Source organism: Panthera leo, chromosome D3 (genome assembly GCF_018350215.1).
Source record: "Panthera leo isolate Ple1 chromosome D3, P.leo_Ple1_pat1.1, whole genome shotgun sequence".
Lineage (NCBI taxonomy): Eukaryota > Metazoa > Chordata > Mammalia > Carnivora > Felidae > Panthera > Panthera leo.
In genome coordinates this window covers 32,893,146-32,912,253 of record NC_056690.1, presented here as the reverse complement: position 1 = coordinate 32,912,253, position 19,108 = coordinate 32,893,146, and the positions used below count along the sequence as shown (strand labels likewise).

General features: G+C 46.0%; 1 protein-coding gene across 2 annotated transcripts in view; it reads left to right on the top strand.

The window, feature by feature from the left end:
- IMPA2 (inositol monophosphatase 2) overlaps positions 1 to 19,108 on the top strand; it is a 46,847-nt gene that overhangs the window by 18,870 nt on the left and 8,869 nt on the right. For both annotated transcript variants that reach the window (XM_042909640.1, XM_042909639.1), the window contains 3 exons: positions 4,499 to 4,603; positions 7,175 to 7,220; positions 9,177 to 9,285. In XM_042909640.1, coding sequence (XP_042765574.1) covers positions 4,499 to 4,603; positions 7,175 to 7,220; positions 9,177 to 9,285 — 260 coding nt within the window. The remainder of the gene's footprint in view (positions 1 to 4,498; positions 4,604 to 7,174; positions 7,221 to 9,176; positions 9,286 to 19,108) is intronic.

Here is a 19,108-nt window from a genome sequence, read left to right as displayed (position 1 = left end):
TGAAACAATATTAAAGATATATTGCACCTGTTTTGTTTTTAATAAACTAAGTCTACCTGGTGTAGACTCGGTGGTTTTATTATTTTATTGTACTCATTTGTGAAATCCAGAGTCTGGTCCCTTATCTGGAAGACAGGAGTATGCTGAGCCAAAAAACTGTAAGATTGAAATTTGCTACTGCCCGCGGCTTTGGCAAATCACCCCAGCCAGTTCTCAGGGTCCCAGCCTTCTCATCTAGGATGGGGCACCCAGCCAAGGTCATCGTATGGTGGTAATGACAGAAAGCAAACCAGCAGGTTAAGGTTGACAGAGAAAGCACAGTATTGGCATTGACCACATTAGCCCAGTCCCCATCCAGGCCTGCCTTTGTTGGGTGCCTAAACCTGTTTTTAGTGAATGATTTTTGAGTCAGATCCAAGCTCCACAACTTTGGAAATCTTTAGTAGCATCACCGAACCATATTTATATACACCTCGTCCTTATCCCTTGTGTCTGGGTTGGCACAGGCGAAGGGAGGAGAGCAGCTTGAGCTGCTCAGTGCACCCAGCTGCCTCCTCTGTCCCAGAATGGACTCCCCTTGGCGGGACGCGGCCTCATCCATCGTGGTGACTCCTGTGCCCTGCAGCATGCCCAGTATTCTCTAGACTTGGAAAATGTAAATTCCTGGCCACCACTGGCTAGACACTTGCTCCCCACCGCTTTCCCACCGTGTTTTGCCCCGGGTGCCCATTGTCCTCGGGCAGCAGAGCCTGCTGCGATGCTGGCGAGGCCTGGGAGCATTAATTGGCTCCCTAGTCGACCAAAGGATGACCCTGATCTTGTCACAGAGTAGACAAACTAGCCAGGGGAAAAGGGCCTAGATGCCCTTGGCCATCAAAATTATAAGAAGGGTTTGTTAGGACTATAAGAAAAAAACGGTAGTTGAATTATACAGCAGAATGTGTCATTCTAATCTGTTACGAAGCTTTGAAGCTTACCCCAGGTGCTGTTTTCGTCTTGTACATTAGCTGGCTTATGAAAAGGCCCAGGAGTTCCCTAAATTTTAGGTAGATTGTTTTTTTCCTACTTACGTTATGGATTTTATGTAGCTGTCCCAGTGCTTTTACTAAGATCTCCATAATTTCACACCTCCATGTGTCCAGCTTGATGTCCCTGTGGAGAGCTGAAGAATGTTCTCTCCCATTCTGTAGGTACTAGCTTCCCAAATGAGGAAAATCAGGTTTCAGTGAATAAACTACAGCTCTCCTTACATACCAGGGAGGTATTTTGGATGCCTCAGAAGAGTGGACATCATCAAAGGCCCTGCCCCAAAGTGCCACCTGCAGGCACAAAGCAAGTAGGGAGGTGACAGACACTTCTTGCACCTCTGTCACTCGGGCAGCTGAGTAGAAAAGAACTCTCAGGCATGAATAATCAACTGCAAAAGTCTAGGGCTCAGTATGATTACTTTGAGCGATTCCTACCAGAACTGCTGTGCAGAACAAAAGCTGTGTCAACAGAAGCATTGTGGGTGCTTCTTTCAACAGGCTGCTTGGTGACCCCCCTAGACCATGTCCGTCCCACCTCCTGTCCCTGCCTGTCCTAAGAAGCCCCATTGGTGCACTGCAGGTTGTGCTCCCTGACTCATGTGTTAGCTGCCAGTCCTGCAGAGATGCTCTCTCCTCTTCCTTCCTGGGAGACCCCGGCAATTGCCCCTCCAACTCTAGAAGTTACCCACTTCCTGCTTAAATCAAGTTTAAAAAGGAAGAAAATTCCACATTTCTCCTCAGTTTCTGGGAATTTATGTTTGGATGTGAGTCATTGCCATTTCTATCTTGACCTTAGTAATGCCTTCTCAATGCTTTATGATCCTTGTGCCCAATTGAAGATTTGGCAGTTGGTCCCTATGTGTGTGTTTTTGGGGTGTAGACCCTTTTCCTCAAGACCATAATCACAAGCCATTACATGGGAGGAAAATCATGTAGCTGTAGAAAAAAGGCATTGAAAAGGGATTTAATTCCTTAACTCTTTGGCTAAGAAAACTGGCAAAGCTAATGCTATGCCTGATCGTGACTCTGTGTGCACATCACCTGCCTTCCTGCTGCGGTCAGGGCGCAGTCTTCACTGCCCGGCCCCACTCTGCCCGGCTTGGCTCCTCCAGCGTTGTCTTTCACCATGCCATGTCTACCATCTAGACCTGCCTGCCTGGATCACATGATCCAGTGACCCAAAAATCCTGTGGAGGGGGGTGATGGTAGGGAGGGCAGCTCCCAGCAGGAGGAGGGGACCAGGAGCAAACAAAAGCAAGGAACTTGCATCCCCTGCCTCTCTAGATTGTAAGCCTCTGGGCTCAGACTGTGCTCACCCAACTTTTCTCTGCACTGTGGCCATTTTTCAGGGTGTGGGGTGTGGGTTCCTCAGGTGTCTCACTCAGTGCTTCCCAACCCCAGTGCCCTGCCTCTCCCACGTGGGTTTCTCCAGGGGACAACAGCTGGGGGGAGGGAAACACTAACCTGAAAATGACACACATTCATTCATCATACACACTGACAGGTTTCAGATGCTTTATCCAATAGAGGAGGTAGATGACTCTGTGCGTGCATGTAGGGCATGAGTTTCATAATCTGTAAAATGGAAAAGGATGCTCCCAGAGTTGTCAGGGGACTGTACAAATTACAAGGCGTGTGTCACTGCTGTACTGACAGAACCGTGACTTCAGAATGCACAGCACTTGTTCTTCCTCAAGTGTTACGGATGAGGACAACACTTGAAATGCAGCTAGTGAGAGTAAAGAACTGACTTTTTAGTTTTGTGAACTAGCATTTAATTGAAATTATTTAAATTTAAACAGTCACATGTAGCCAGTTGGTACCGTGTTGGGCAGAGCAGTTACAGAGCTTTCCAGCTCCGCCTTTTTATTTACAGTATGATGTCCATCTCGGCCGCAAGTTCATTGCCCCATATTAGGACGGACGCACAGCTCCTCTGGAGCAAGTGGTTTCCGGGAGCACTTAGAGGCCAAGCTGCTCTCCTGCTCTGCTGCCTGAAGACCACGACTGACAACATACCAGATGCCGCAGGAGGACATGAAATGTTTCTTGTTTTCCCTTCATTTATCCTTCTTGATAAAAACATTCTGTCTTCAGGCCCCCTTTTTCTCTAGTACGGACATGTGCATAGCATGAGAACCCGATAGAAAAACCCTCCACAAGGCCTTGCATTCCCACACAGAACAGGTGTTTGCTCAGCGCCTGCTGCGGACCAGGCCCTGGCGACAAGGCCGAACACAGGGCAAAGGCCCCACTCCTGGTGAACCTGGGCTTGTTACATGACAGTTGGAGACACATACCAAGCACTCTGTGCACCAAGCCCTGGTGTGTAAGCTTTAGAGAGGGTATGTTCTTTACTCTCGAGAGCGGCTCCAGGAGGCGTAAGCAGAGGCTGGCCCTGCAGGGACACCGGCTCAGAGGTGGCGTCTGTGGTGCATAAACCAGTGCCCAAATGCCCCCACATGCTGTGCCGAGCCTGTGTGGATGGATGGAGGGCAAGGAGGACAAAGGGAAGAAGTAAGGGTGCCTTCCCTGGTTCTTGGCCTGAGCAGCTGGGTACTGACGGTGCATTTTGTTGAGCTAGATGTGAGGAGGGACAACCAGGCTAAATGTTGAGATGTGTTTCTCTTGTGCAGGTTCCTAACAGGAAATACGTGGCTTGCTCAAGTGAGGATGGCTCAGGAGGGCCTGTCTACCGAGGACTAATTATAGAGGAGGGAGCTGGGGATAGGGGCCCACTCTAGCCAGTGCAGGGGGTACACAGCCTCAGTCCTGGGCTGCCCGTGTTCTTACAGGGTGCGTGGGTCGTAGAGCATGAAGGAGAAGGTGTGGCCCACCCAGGGCTCCTGGGCCAGAGACCAGGATGGAAAAGGCCTCTGAGGAGAAATGGCAGCTCCTATGGAGCCCGAATGGTGGGTGGACACAGTTGTCACCTTCTCTGCAGCTCAGAGGAAGCCAGGCTGGGTACAGACCTGGGAGGTGTCAGCTGTGGGTGACATTCAGTGTCTTGGGTCCAGTGAAGCAGTCCACGCCGGCCACAGCATTACTGGTGGGAGAGCTAAAGCCTGAGTCCTGGGTCCTGCTCCCTGGCCAGGATTCCACCTTCTCTTCTCTATCCTTTGTCTTCAGCCTTTTCTCCTCCAGACTAAAGTTAGAGCAGAGTTTAGCTTTGTGTTATAAAATCTGTTCCCCGGTGTTCTCTCTAGTATTTCTCCACCTGACCCACTCACACTCCTTGATGCTTTCCCAAAACTCCTATGTTGAGGTGTCACTTCGTGTTTTCTAAGTCCGGCTAGCAGACAGAAAAGCAGATGGTCTCTTGTAGACTCTGCTTCTGATTGACCCAGAGAAACCATAATGAAATCTCTTTGCTGTGTCTGCTTTGTCTTTAATGGTACCGGAAGCAGTTTGAAGCGCTTTGTCTTGAGTTCTTGGCGAGTTTTCTCAGGCTGAGCTCCTGTCCACCACAGGTTCATTGCTGAAGAGGCTGCAGCCGCCGGGGCCAAGTGTGTGCTCACCCCCAGCCCCACCTGGATCGTCGACCCCATTGATGGCACCTGCAACTTTGTGCACAGGTGAGCATAAGCACGGATGACCCCCATTCCGGTGCCTAAAGTGTCCTCAGAGCCCTCCAAGACTTTGTCTTTTCCAAAACAGCATTTTTTGAGGCAGGAGTATATAAACTTCTAGTAGGCTGATAGTCTCATTAAAAAGGTAATCATGTATTGATTTTTTTAAAACTTTTTTTTAAATGTTTTTTATTTATTTTTGAGACAGAGAGAGACAGAGCATGAGCAGGGGAGGAGTAGAGAGAGAGGGAGACACAGAATCCGAAGCAGGCTCCAGGCTCTGAGCTGTCAGCACAGAGCCCGACGCGGGGCTCAAACTCACGGACTGTGAGATCACGACCTGAGCCGAAGTCGCACGCCCAATCGATTGAGCCACTCAGGCACCCCTATCATGTGTTGATATTTTTTAAAATAAGGTTTTCCATATTTCCTTCTTTTCCTTATTGTGAAATACTCTCAGCATGTAGGAAATCTTCATTTGTTTAAAAATGTTGTGTCTGCCATCTTTAAAATGTTGGTTTAAATTAAGAACCCCTTAAGGAACCCCTGGAGAAACAAGCAGGGTTATAAGACAAGTGTGTGCAGTCCAGCAGCTGCAGGAGCACAGGTCTGGACAGCAGCCCCTGAGGGGTGGCCTTCCAGAGCTATCTCCAGAGGTGGGAGCAGACTTCATGCTACCGTGAGGTGGCTGAGGAACCCACTGGCAGCGGGCCGGGCCTAATCTGACTGAGTAAATAACAGCCAAAGAGCATTCCATTTCAGGGAGGTCAGAGAGGCCCTTGGGGAGAGGGGGAATGAGCTGCAGAGCTCGGGGAGGGGATAGGGATGTGGCTTCTGCTCCAGAAGCTCTGACCGATGGGATGGGCATCAGAGCTGTCCAAGGGCACAAGGGCACTGAATGTGACACGGTTTCCACAGACGGTTGGTTCTCTGACGTGAACATGCATAGGGCCCCCGGAGAGCTGGCTGGCACAGGTTCAGGGCCCTGCCTGGGTCCCCGTCCAGGTTGGGCAGCCCATGGATGTGCATTCCTCACAGGCATACAGGCAACGCCAGCAGTGCGGGACCACACTTTGAGAGCCCCTTCCACAGATGTCTAGGACATACTCTGTTTCCTTACGTAAAGTGAAAAAGCATGAGCACATCCAGACTGGTGGGGTGGGAGGGGCTTTCCTCTGTGTTTTGCCTCAGTTAGTGTGTTTATGTGTAAGTACGTAAAGTAATCCTGATCCATCATGTTAATCATCATCCTTTTCTTAACCCCTCACTGTGGGTTATCTTGAGAATTTAGTCTGTCATACCCACACATTGCCTTTTGAGGCAATGGAATAGTGCCATCTGGTGACAGCAGCAGTGTCACCAGCCTAATTTGAAGCACGACAACCCCCCCACCCTGGGCAGGAATTCGCGTGGAGCCTCGGGTCTCCCCTTGTAGGTGTGTTTCACTGAGTGGAGCTCCTGTTCTTCTGTCTCACTTGTGATTGAAGTGTGCTGGTAATGGGGACAGGACGGGCTGGGCCCCATCGTGTGGTGAAGGCCACACATCCACCAGCGGGCCTCTCCTGGGTCCCAGTGGTCCCTGGGCCACGCAGAACATGGAACCAGATAGACAGCTTGGAGGAGAGCATCATTTGAAAAACCAGCTGTGGTGCTGGTCGTCAGGTTCCAGGACACCTTCAAGGGCCACAGCGTAGTGATTCTTGTGGCCTAAAGACATCGGACGCCTTTGGCCACTGCAGCTCAGATAGGATCTGTTTATTCTCGTGTCCAACAGTGTCAGGGCTGAAGCATGTGAGAGAGGGCTTTCTGAGATACCTAAAGTGGAGCCTGGCGTGCCGTGTACTTGCTCAGCGAGCCACCCGCCAGATGGCCATGCCGACTGCTGCAGCCTCAGTCAGGGCTCACGTCTGTGTGGGACTGGTTTCATAGTTTCCCTGGAGGTTAGTAGTGCCCAGCTTCTTCCTACTTGCTGGTAAGCCCTGCTGATCTTCACATAAAAGAGAGATTATTTCCAAGAGGTACAGCAGCAACAACAAAATCATAAAAGTGCAGGCAATCTGCGATGTCACAGCCCGCCTCTGATGGCTGTGGCCCATGCCTGCATAGGACCCAGGGTGAGGAGGGGCACTGTTGTCACCCAGACCTGGCCTCTGGGTGGAGGCTGTGATGCCCCCTCCTGGGGGCCCCTCCTCACCTCAACTGGGACGTGGGTCTGGCCTTTTGGGAGGTCCCTACTGTCCCTTATGTCTCTGAGAACCAGCAAGCTGATTATTAAAATCCCTCTCAACTGGGTACTCGATGGTCAGTGTTGAATTACATCAATCTTACATGACTTTCAGAATACTGCTTTCTTTCAAGGTCAGCTATCTTACAACATGGTCAGTTAAGCCTATTTGTCTTGGAAGCAGTTAGTGAAGTTGTGGGAAGTAATTTTTTAAAAAAACAAACCCACCCACACTGTATAAAGTTCTTTCTGTGCCTCCAGCGACGATGCTACGTAGCCACACAGAGGTTCCTAAGAGTTTGCATGAGACCATTTACATTTTAGAGTGTAAACCATTCTGTTTTTCTTTGCAGATTTCCCACCGTGGCAGTAAGCATTGGATTCGCTGTAAACCAAGAGGTACATGGTGGGTGGGTCCCCCCGCCAGTGGTCCTGAGCCCCTGGGGCCTGGTTTAGCACCTTCCTTTTTGGGTTCCATTCCAGTACTCCTGTTTTCCCGTCTTTGTCATGTGCCTTAATCATGACTAGTAAATTCAAGCATGTGTTTTTCAAATCCAAGAAAGTAAACAAATGAAAACTGGTTTTGGGGTGTGCAGGTTTGGGACTCCATGGCCAGCCCACCCCTGTGGTGGCTGACCCTTGTTCCCACCATGGTCTTTCTGTGATGCTGCTGGAGAAGCATGGAAGGGGAAGTTCTGAGCAAATGGTCCACGTTAGTCTCCCTCTGACCCCTGGGGCGTGTGACCTAGTCACACACAGAAGAAACTCCTATTTTTGGAGGACATTTTTAATCCCAGTATTTCATTAGTTCTTCCTCATCCTTCTCTAGCTATCAGCATGAGAACGAGACTGCTGCAGGGTTCCCATCACCCGTAGAGCTACGCAACGTCACAGGACCATAGGATGCATAAAGGCGTTAATCAATTTAAGCAGTGACACTTAACACTTCCTGTGCAGTCACCACAGTTATATTTAAATAGGATGGGGGGTTCGTATTTTCCAAAAGCAGCCCTCCGCCAGAGCACTGTTTTCTCTTCTTCACCCTCAGTGCCAGCATCAGTTCTCTAGCATGGAAGCTGAGAGAAGTTTGTACCCGTGTAACAGTACTTAAGGTGAAGATACATAAAATTTTTGAAATCTGGTTAAGGAGTTAAATGCTCACTTGTCTGTTAGGTGTCATTGAGACCGAATAGGAGGCTGAGCATTAAGCTCAGAGGGTGACGCTCGTGACCACGTGTCAGTAACTGGGTTTGGGGGACAAAATGCTGTGGGCGGGCAAGGTCTCCGATGGCAAGGCCCGCAGCCCCGCTGGGCCCGGTGCGAGTGCGCGCAAGTGGTCTGGGCTTGTAGTAGAGGGCTCTGGTCAAGGGGAGCGTCCCAGCTTTCCTCACCCCTCCCTCCTGCTAGCAAAGGCCTCCAGGCCCCCCGACCACCCCAGGGGCACAGGGTCTAGAGGCCCGTGTGGTTCTAGGACTACCCTCGTTTGGGAACCCCCTGAAAGCCAGGGTGAGGGGTAGGGAGGAAGATAGTGAAATATTGCTGGAAGGCCGACTGAATGATCCTCCCCAGAAATAAACCCTCTTCCTGCCTTGCTGGGGAGTCCATTCCACTGTGGTCGAGCTCACCCCAGACTAGCTGAGACTCTCCCAAGAGATTTGGCCTGGGTCTCTCTTTGTTTTCCAAGGAAATGAAAACATGGCCAGCCCCCAGACCACACACACTTGCTCCTGTCAACCCCAAATAGCGACCAGTTGGTAGAAGAAAGAAGACAAAGCACGTGTGTGTAGGGCAGCGTTCTGTCCCACTCTCACCTCTTCTTTTCACTGTACCTATGGGAGGCTGCCGTCTGAGGCCTAGTGGCTGCAGTTTGGCGCTCCACCTGCACAGGGACGCGCCCCTCCTTGGTGAATCACCTCTCCCTCTCGGCCATCCTTGACTTGTGATTCTGTCATCAGCTTTACAGATGTATTCCTAATTCTTCACAAGTCAGCAACTTTGAGGGCTTCTTGTGAGGATTAGTCACGAGTAGCCTTCCCCACCCTCCACCCCCCAAAACCGAGGCCTTTCTGAAGAATTAAGTTTTTTCAATAGCTTTCAGTTACTCATGCTTGATTATGATGTTAATTTTTAGTAAAGCTATGTTAGTGTTAGTATATTTTTAAAACATGTCATTTTCAAAAAGACATGTCCAGTTTTGAATGGAGACACTAATGTTTTTCAGTTCCCTTTTGTGAAGGAGTTTCCATCACACTGGTCATAACACCAAGAACACCTTCCCCTTTGAATTACTGTCTTATTTTCTGTGTCAAATAAGCGAAGCATTTTTGTTTTCCATCCTGCCCCTGCACCCCACAGCTGGAATTTGGAGTGATTTACCACTGCACAGAGGAGCGGCTGTACACAGGCCGGAGGGGCCGGGGCGCCTTCTGCAACGGCCAGCGACTCCGGGTCTCCGGGGAGACAGGTAGGGCCTTGCGTGGCTCGTCTCAGGTCGTTTCAGATTGAGAAATGTGAATGGAAAATGCCAGAATCACCATTCTGGGAGACGGTGCTGGAAGTCCCCTGCTGAGGGTTCAATTTCTTTAGGGACATTGTGTCTCTGATGACCTGGAAATCGAGCCAGTTCTGTGTCTTAATGTTTTTGTGGATGTGGCCAGGAGCTTTAAATAGTCTCATTCTGTTTTACACTCACATCTCTCATCTTCCGTGCTCAGAGAGACCCAGTCACCAGTGTGGTGTGGTCTCTAGCAGTCCAAGGACAAGGGCAGAGTCAGAAGCACGCTCTGGCCCTCAGAGCGTCCAGGTAGGCATCAGTCATCCGGATGTCACCAGGGCGACATCACCCAGGTGCAGTCTGCAGCTCACCGGGTGTGGACTGGCTGCAGTTGGCTTCAGGTTCCGTGAGAAGACGGTGGGCCATGGGAATGAGCTGTGTGAATCTGTGATGTTTCCACGCACCACAGCTGTGTCACCGTTGGCGCTACTCCTAAGGCAGAACCTCAGGGACACCCAGTAACTTTTATAAAGTGGCTGTGGCTACACTTACACCGCACAGAAGCACGTGTCCTTAACAATATGCTGGTTTAGATTTTTCACGGGCTTTTCCTCCTTTGTCTCCCACTGATTAAATCCATGATATTTTATCGCATTGTGGGACAGGTACTATAGAGGCAGAAACAGAAGAAGAGCCTCAGCCTAGAAGCAGCTAGATTAGGAGAAGACTTTGAAAGCCCCCTCATGTCCATGTGTGAGTGTGAAAAGGTAGAAAAGTGCAGTGGCTGCTAACTTGGAACTTGCACATCTCTGCAGCAGGACGTCATGACGTACCCTCCCCGTCGTGGCTTCGGTCCGTGGGTGTCAGCGCTCTGCCTTTCTTCATGGTCTCTAATTCCTCTGCCTTTTCTTCCTCCCTGGATGGCACCTGGGTGCCTAGATGGCCTCAGAGGCAATGAGGACAGTGAGGGATGACCCTGCCTTCCCACTGCTCCTCACTGAGTGAGAACGAGTTCTCTAGCTCTGATCTGCAGCCCAAGGACAGCACTGCCATCAGGGAGCCCTAGTGCCTGGAAACAGCAGCCCGGCCCAGTGAGGAGCCCAAGGGGGCTCCCTCAGGGGCCTCTGAAGGTCACAAGCATGCCCAGGGAAGGGGAAAGGGAACATCACACGAGGCTTCAGACAGATGTGGGGCCAGCAGGGCATGCTAACCAGTTACTGCTTCTGAGTCCCAGGGAGATTCCAGAACAGCCTCCAGCCTTACCCCATGCCTCCCTCTCCCAGAGATGTTTTGTTTGGCTGTGTAAAAAGAAGCCCTAATTGTAGGTACACATGCCAAGAGGTAACCACTCAGGCCAAATTGTGTAACTTAGTAGTGAGGAAGCCTGTCATTAAACACGCTTACGTGAACTTTGCTCTATATTTGTTTGATTAGAACACTCGGCTCCATTCACACACACTTGGCTTCCTGGTCAGCTGCCTGCGTGGCTCAGTTGTGCATGGCTACTTCCTGTCCTCAGCGGGGCTCTCAGACCCACGTGGGGCAGGGATGCTGGGTCACCTCTACATCTGGCCCGGCATCGGCCCTCCAGCTCCACGCAAGCCCTGTCATGAACCCCCTCTGCAACACAGCTGGGGCTCCCCCTTCTCTCAAAACTGCCCGGGTTCTGGAGCTCCTTTTTAAAAACCTCTGACTTACAAAGAGTCCGATGTGCTGTTTTCAGTGCTGGTCATTTTGTACTCACCGGGTGACTGGATTTCTATGGAGGCAACAGAGCAACTGTCTGTTTCAGTCCCAGTTCTGCCACCTTCACTGTGAGAGCCAGCTGTCACTTAACCCCCACCCCCGAACCTCCATCCTCACGTGGTTGGTGGGGTGATGATGACGGTGACTGAGGATTCAATGCGGTTCTACAGAGAAAGCACTCAGTAAAGTCCCCAGCACGTAGTACCCAAAGATGAGCATTGTTACCAAAGGAGAAAAGACTTTAGTCTTTGCACAAGATCATTAAAGCCCATTGTGAGGATCAGGGTACGTTTCTGGAGGAAACAGGACACCCACCACTGATCTTTCTCCTTCCCTTATTTCTATTACCTTTCCAGAATGACTTCCACTCACAAAGTAAAAAGCAAACAGAACCATATCAGATGGGGTAAAGGATTAGATTGAGGCCAAAGTTTCCTTAGTGCCTTTTTTTTCTTCACTTCCCACCATGCAGAATTTCAAACATGTACAAAGTAGAAAAAGTACAGTGAACCCACATGACCCACCATGTGTCCAGCATTGTCAATGCAGCCACCCCTGCTTCATCCATACCCCCACCCAATTCCCACCACCACGAGCAAGTCCCGGATTCAAATCCCAGACTTAATATCCCTTCTGAGTCAGCATTTCAGTATGTATCTCCAAATATACACGTGATTCTTTAAAATGCGTTATTACGTATCCCTCTAAAAATTATCAGTTATTTCTGAAGTCATTAAATATCCAGTGTTCAAATTTCCAGTTGTTTCATCCTGTGGAAAACAGCTTTTCAAAGCGCCACTCAGTTCTCAGGGTTCCTTGTGGCTCCTGGTCAGTCTTTGTCACTCGCCTTCTCCGTGGACAGAGCTAGGAAGTTGTTTTTTAATATAAAAAACATTGTGAGTTCATACTGGTGTTTTTAATTCATATTCATGACTAGAAAGCTGTCTGTCTCCCTAACTCTTTGATCTGTGTCTCCTCTCCCCACGCTGGAACCCGTATGCGCGGGGACTTGGGGAATGATAAATTCAGTAATGTCACACGATCACTTTTCCTCCTTATCCCACAACACACAAAAGATACCAGTTTCTGAATAGCAGTACTAGCCAGCTGTCAACAAACTGTTCCCCAAAGCCCTTGCAAGGATGTTTTTCTGTTGCTTTGTATTGTCATTTAGAGGCTACAAAGTGGTTCTTTACTCCCTTTGCTTATGAGGATAATCACTTAGATACATTTGCTGCACTTTGCTTTTAATTTAAGAAGATGTTTTTAAAAATTGATTTTGTGTTTTAACTATACAGAAAGCTACATTGTTACAGAGTCAAATCTATAAAACAAAGTGTATTCCAAGAGGTTTAGCTTCTGGCCCTGTCCTTTACCCTATTGTCTCCCTCCCCCTTAGAGATTACCATCTAAAAAGTGGTTCCATTGCTTATTTTAGGTGTACTTTTTTTTTCTTTTAAATAAGCAGCTGCTTCATTTGCTTTTATTCTCTGTTTTGGTATAATTTTTGGTACTTAGAAAGGTTTCTATTTTTCTTCCAGTAATTTCCTTTATGTAAAAATGTTTCCATTCTACCCTACTCCTCTCTTTTTTGGGTTACTGTTATCAGTGACAATACTTAAGTTAGCTTGTAACTCTTCTTCCCCCTCCTCATAATGTACTCCAGTATGATTAAAACACAATAACCTTTCACTCAGTTACGACAAGGCAGTGGCTAGCTTATTGTACTAGTCACACCCTCTCCTCGTTACCTTTCCACCTCCTGATGGTTGTGCGTGTGTGTCGACAGGGCAAGTGGCCATGCGTATGATGCTGTCACCCAAGAACCATCAGTTACTGCATAGTCTTGGTTCCACAGGTAGATTACATGTGGTACCCCCACCAGTCTCTTATGCCGATGTATCTCCATTGGGTGAAGCTCAAGCTCATTCACTTGTGCAGCATTTCTCACACTTTTTGATCCTATTTATACTACTGAAAAAATTGTTGAAGACCCCCAAAGAGCTTTCATTTATGTAAGTTATACTTGTTGGTATTGATGTATTTGAAACTCAAGCAGAAACTTTAAAAATCCTTATTAAGTTATCTTTAAAATAACTCATTACATGTTAACGTGGGTAATATATTTTTTATGAGAAACAACCATTTTTTCCAAAACCAAATTTTCATGAGTGGCATTATTTTACATTTTTTTCAAATCTCTTTATAACGTGTGGCTTAGTAGAAGACAACTGGATTCTCATATCTGCTTCTGTATTCAACCTGTTGTAATGTATTATCTTGATGTATGAAGAAGATCTGGCTTTACACAGCTGAGTAGTTGGAAAAGGTGAGGAATATTTTAATAGACTTTCAGTAACTGGGGATATTCTTTGATGCCACACCAAAACTCACGAAGTGGTGGTTTCTTCAAGGTTAGTTGCAATATGAAATGTAATGACGGTCAATGAATTTATTTGTACTCCGTGACTGTGAAATCTACTGGGCAGGTCTCCTGCTTTGAAGGGATCTTCTGTTCATGGATGATTTTATAACATCATGCCTTGGTCATTTGGAAAATATGGGTTCACTGAGATTTTCAAGCTCTTTTAAATGTTGACCGATTTCATTGTAAACTATTAAGCAAGTTGTACTCATTAGTATCACTACTCTCATGAGAAATCTTTAAGTGTTGGGAAGGTGTCAAACTTTCGGTAGTAGATCTAAGCCTTCCCAAATTCTAATTTCCACTTCAGAGCTTGAATTTTATCATTGGCAGCCTTAGCAATTGAAATGATGGGCTCACTGCCTTCATCTTCAAGAAGATCTTCCAAATACCCAACTCCAAATTGCTGTTGTCTGTCTAAGCCTCCCCCGTACTTCCCATCTAAGCCTCCTTGTACTTACAGTCTAAGCCTCCCTGTACTTCCCATCTAAGCTCCCCTGTACGTCCCATCTCAGCTCCCCCACAACTTCCCATCTAAGCCCCCACTGAACTTCCCATCTAAGCCCCCACTGAACTTCCCATCTAAGCCTCCCCCATACTTCCCATCTAAGCCTCCCCCTGTACTTTCCATCTAAGCCCCCCGCCAGAACTTCTGTCTAATTCTTCTTGTACTTCTCATCTAAGCATCCCTGTTCTTCCCTTCTAAGCCTCCCCGGACTTCCCTTCTAAGCCCCCCTGTACTTCCCGTCTAAGCCTCCCCCATACTTCCCATCTAAGCCTCCCCCTGTACTTCCCATCTAAGCCTCCCCCTGTACTTCCCATCTAAGCCCCCCACCAGAATTTCTGTCTAATTCTTCTTGTACTTCTCATCTAAGCATCCCTGTTCTTCCCTTCTAAGCCTCCCCCGGACTTCCCATCTAAGCTCCCCTGTACTTCCTGTCTAAGCCCCCCACAACTTCCCGTCTAAGCCTGCTTGTACTTCCCGTCTCAGCCCCCCGTACTTCCTGTCTAAGCCTCCTTGTACTTCCCGTCTCAGCCCCCCGTACTTCCCATCTAATCCTCCTTGTACTTCCCGTCTAAGCATCCCTGTTCTTCCTGTCTAAGCCTCCCCGTAATTCCCGTCTCATCACACAGGATTGAAAAGACATTTGCCTAGGTTTTGAGGCTCAATGCAATTCGTCATTTTTGTAGCTTTTTCATTCTTAAGTAAAACCAACCTGTTTTCCCCCAGAATGTGAGTGTGGCAGAGAGGACCGCACTGACCACCAGAACGGGGCGTGCCCTGCCTGGCTTTGTCTACTCTGTGCAAATGTTAACACAGTGAAAAGGCAAGTCATGTCTTAGTAGTATTAAGAAAATTATTTTAACTTCGCAGATTCCTGGAAGAATCTCAAGGACACCCTCAGAGAATTTCTCCAGTTGGTTTCTCAGAAAGGCCTCCTGGGAACAACATTCTCTGTGTTCTTACGTGCTCACAGCAGCTTATCAGTGGCCTTTATACCTGGAGATCCATTCTTCTGGTAACAAAACACATGGCTCACATTTTCTTGTGCCGAGTGTCTTAAATTGTCTCCATCATTTTCTGGCGTATCTATGTTGTTGAAAAGTCTGAAGACCGTTTCATTTTCTTTCCCTGATAAGGGAGTTCAGTTGTTTGCTTGAATGCCCAATAGATTTTTTTTCTTTTTCTTTCAAGCACAGTAATTTCAATAGAGTATATCCCAGTGTTTGTTTTCAGTCAGTTTCCTAGGCACACCATGTTATACACCCTTTCTTTTTTTTTTTTTTTTAAGTTTGTTTATTTTGAGAGAGAGAGAGTGGGGGAGGGGCAGAGAGAGAATCCCAAGCAGGCCCCATGCTGATGTGCAGAGCCGACTGTGGGGCTCAGACTCATGAACCTTAAGATCACGACCTGAGCTGAGATCAAGATCACTTAACTGACTGAGCACCAGGCGCCCCTTGAGTCCCTTTTTTTTTTTTTTTTTTTTTTAATTTTAGAAGAGTTTTCTTGAATTATAGCTGTTAGTATTTGTTCATTTCCCAATTCTTTTGCTTCTCTTTTATGTTCTGGGTCTTCTATTATTAACTATGTTGAGTCTTCTCTGCTTATCTTTTCTATTTGTTGCTTTCTCTTTAATTTGGTTTACCAGATCCACCAATTTTTTTTTTATTAATTTTATTTTTTTAATTTACATCCAAGTTAGCATATAGTGCAACAGTGATTTCAGGAGTAGATTCCTTAATGCCCCTTACCCATTTGGTCCATCCCCCCTCCCACAACCCCTCCAGTAACCCTCTGTTTGTTCTCCATATTTAAGAGTCTCTTATGTTTTGTCCCCCTCCCTGTTTTTATATCATTTTTGATTCCCTTGTGTTCAACTGTTCTGTGTCTTAAAGTCCTCATATGAATGAAGTCATATGATACTTGTCTTTCTCTGACTGACTAATTTCGCTTAGCATAATACCTTCTAGTTCCATCCATGTAGTTGCAAGTGGCAAGATTTCATTCTTTTTGATGGCTGAGTAATACTCCATTGTCTATATATACCACATCTTGTTTATCCATTCATCAATCGATGAACATTTGGGCTCTTCCCATACTTTGGCTATTGTTGATAGTGCTGCTATAAACATTGGGGTGCATATGCCCCTTCAAAACAGCATACCTGTATCTCTTGGATAAATACCTAGAAGTGCAATTACTGGGTCGTAGGGTAGTTTTATTTTTAGTTTTTTGAGGAACCTCCATACTGTTTTCCAGAGTGGTTGCACCAGTTTGCATTCTCACCAGCAGTGCAGAAGATATCCTCTTTCTCTGCATCCTCACCAACATCTATTGTTGCCTGAGTTGTTGATGTTAGCCATTCTGACAGGTATGAGGTGATATCTCATTGTGGTTTTGATTTGTATTTCCCTGATGATGAGTATCGTTGAGCATCTTTTCATGTGTCGGTTTGCCATCTGGATGTCTTCTTCGGAGAAGTGTCTATTCATGTCTTTTGCCCATTTCTTCACTGGATTATTTCTTTTTTGGGTGTTGAGTTTGAGAAGTTCTTTATAGATCTTGGATACTAGCCCTTTATCTGATAGGTTTTTTGCATGTATCTTCTCCCATTCCGTTGGTTGCCTTTTAGTTTTTCTGATTGTTTCTTTTGCTGTGCAGAAGCTTTTAATTTTGATGAGGTCCCAGTAGTTCATTTTTGCTTTTGTTTCCCTTGCCTCCAGGGATGTGTTGAGTTAGAAGTTGCTATGGCCAAGGTCAAAGAGGTTTTTGCCTGCTTTCTCCTCGAGGATTTTGATAGCTTCCTGTCTTACATTTCAGTCTTTTATCCATTTTGAGTTTGTTTTTGTGTATGGTGTAAGAAAATGGTCCAGGTTAATTTTTCTGCATGTGGCTGTCCAGTTTTCCCAGCACCACTTGCTGAAGAGACTGTCTTTATTCCATTGGATATTCTTTCCTGCTTTGTCAAAGATTAGTTGCCCATGTGTTTGTGGGTCCATTTCTGGATTCTCTATTCTTTCTATTGATCTGAGTGTCTGTTTTTGTGCCAGTACCCTACTGTCTTGATGATTACAGCTTTGTAGTACAGCTTGAAATCTGAGATTGTGATGCCTCCTGCTTTGGTTTTCTTTTTCAAGATTGCTTTAGCTATTCGGGGTCTTTTCTGGTTCCATACAAATTTTAGGATTATTTGTTCCAGCTCTGTTAAGAATGCTGGTGTTATTTTGATAGGTATTGCATTAAATATGTTGATTGCTTTGGGTAATATTGACATTTTAACAATATTTTTTCTTCCTATCCAGGTGCATGGAATATTTTTCCACTTTTTTGTGACTCCTTCAGTTTCTTTCATAAGCTTTTTATAGTTTTCAGTGTATAAATTTTTAACCTCTTTGGTTAGATATATTCCTAGGTTTTTTATGGGTTTTGGTGCAATTGTAAGTGGGATCGATTCCTTGATTTCTCTTTCTGTTGCTTCATTGTTGGTGTATAGGAATGTAACTGATTTCTGTGCATTAATTTTGTATCTTGCAACTTTGCTGAATTCATGAATCAGTTCTAGCAGTTTTTTGGTGGAATCTTTTGGGTTTTCCAAATAGAGTATCATGTCATCTGCGAAGAGCGAAAGTTTGACCTCCACCTTGCCGATTTGGATGCCTTTTATTTCTTTGTGTTGTCTGATTGCAGAGGCTAAGACTTCCCATACTATGTTGAATAACAGTGGTGAGAGTGGACATCCCTGTCTTGTTCCTGACCTTAGGGGGAAAGCTCTCAGTTTTTCCCCATTGAGGATGATATTAGTGTTGGGTCTTGTGTATATGGCTTTTATGATCTTGAGGTATGATCTTCTATCTCTACTTTCTTGAGGGTTTTTATCAAGAAAGTTTGCTGTATTTTGTCAAATGCTCTCTGTGCATCTTGGAGAGGATCATATGGTTCTTGTCCTTTCTTTTATTGATGTGATGAATCACATTGATTGTTTTGTGGATATTGAACCAGCCCTGTATCCCAGGTATAAATCCCACTTGGTCATGGTGAATAATTTTTTTAATGTATTGTTGGATCCTGTTGGCTAATATCTTGTTGAGGATTTTGCATCCATGTTCATCAGGGAAATTGGTCTATAGTTCTCCTTTTTAGTGGGGTCTCTGTCTGGTTTTGGAATCAAGGTAATGCTGGCTTCATAGAAAGAGTTTGGAAGTTTTCCTTCCATTTCTATTTTTTTGGAACAGCTTCAAGAGAATAGGTGTTAACTCTTCCTTAAATGTTTGGTAGAATTCCTCTGGAAAGCCATCTGGCCCTGGACTCTTGTTTTTTGGGAGATTTTTGATTACTAATTCAATTTCTTTACTGGTTATGGGTCTGTTCAAATTTTCTGTTTCTTCCTGTTTTAGTTTTGGTAGTGTATATGTTTCCAGAAATTTGTCCATTTATTCCAGATTTCCCATTTTATTGGTATATAATTGCTCATAATATTCTCTTATTTTTATTTCTGCTGTTTTGGTTGTGATCTCTCCTCTTTCATTCTTAATTTTATTTATTTGGGTCCTTTCCTTTTTGATCAAACTGGCTAGTGGTTTATCAATTTTGTTAATTCTTTCAAAGAACCAGCTTCTGGTTTCATTGATCTGTTTTTTTGGTTTCGATAGCATTGATTCTGCTCTAATCTTTATTATTTCCCGCCTTCTGCTGGTTTGGGGTTTTACTTGCTGTTCTTTTTCCAGCTCTTGAAGGCGTAAGATTAGGTTGTGTATCTGAGATCTTCCTTTTTTAGGAAGTCCTGGATTGCTATATATTTCCTCTTATGACCACCATTCCTGTGTTCCAGAGGTTTTGGGCTGTGGTGCTATCATTTTCATTGGCTTCCATGAACTTCTTAATTTTCTCTTTAACTTCTTAGTTAGCCCATTCATTCTTTAGTAGGATGTTCTTTAGTCTCCATGTATTTGTTACCTTTCCAAATTTTTTCTTGTGGTTGATTTTGAGTTTCATAGTATTGTGGTCTGAAAATATGCACAGTATGCTCTCGATCTTTTTGTATTTGAGGGCTGATTTTCCACCAATCTTTTTTCAACCTCCATTTCTTATAAAGTACAATCTATTCTGTTTATTTATACTTT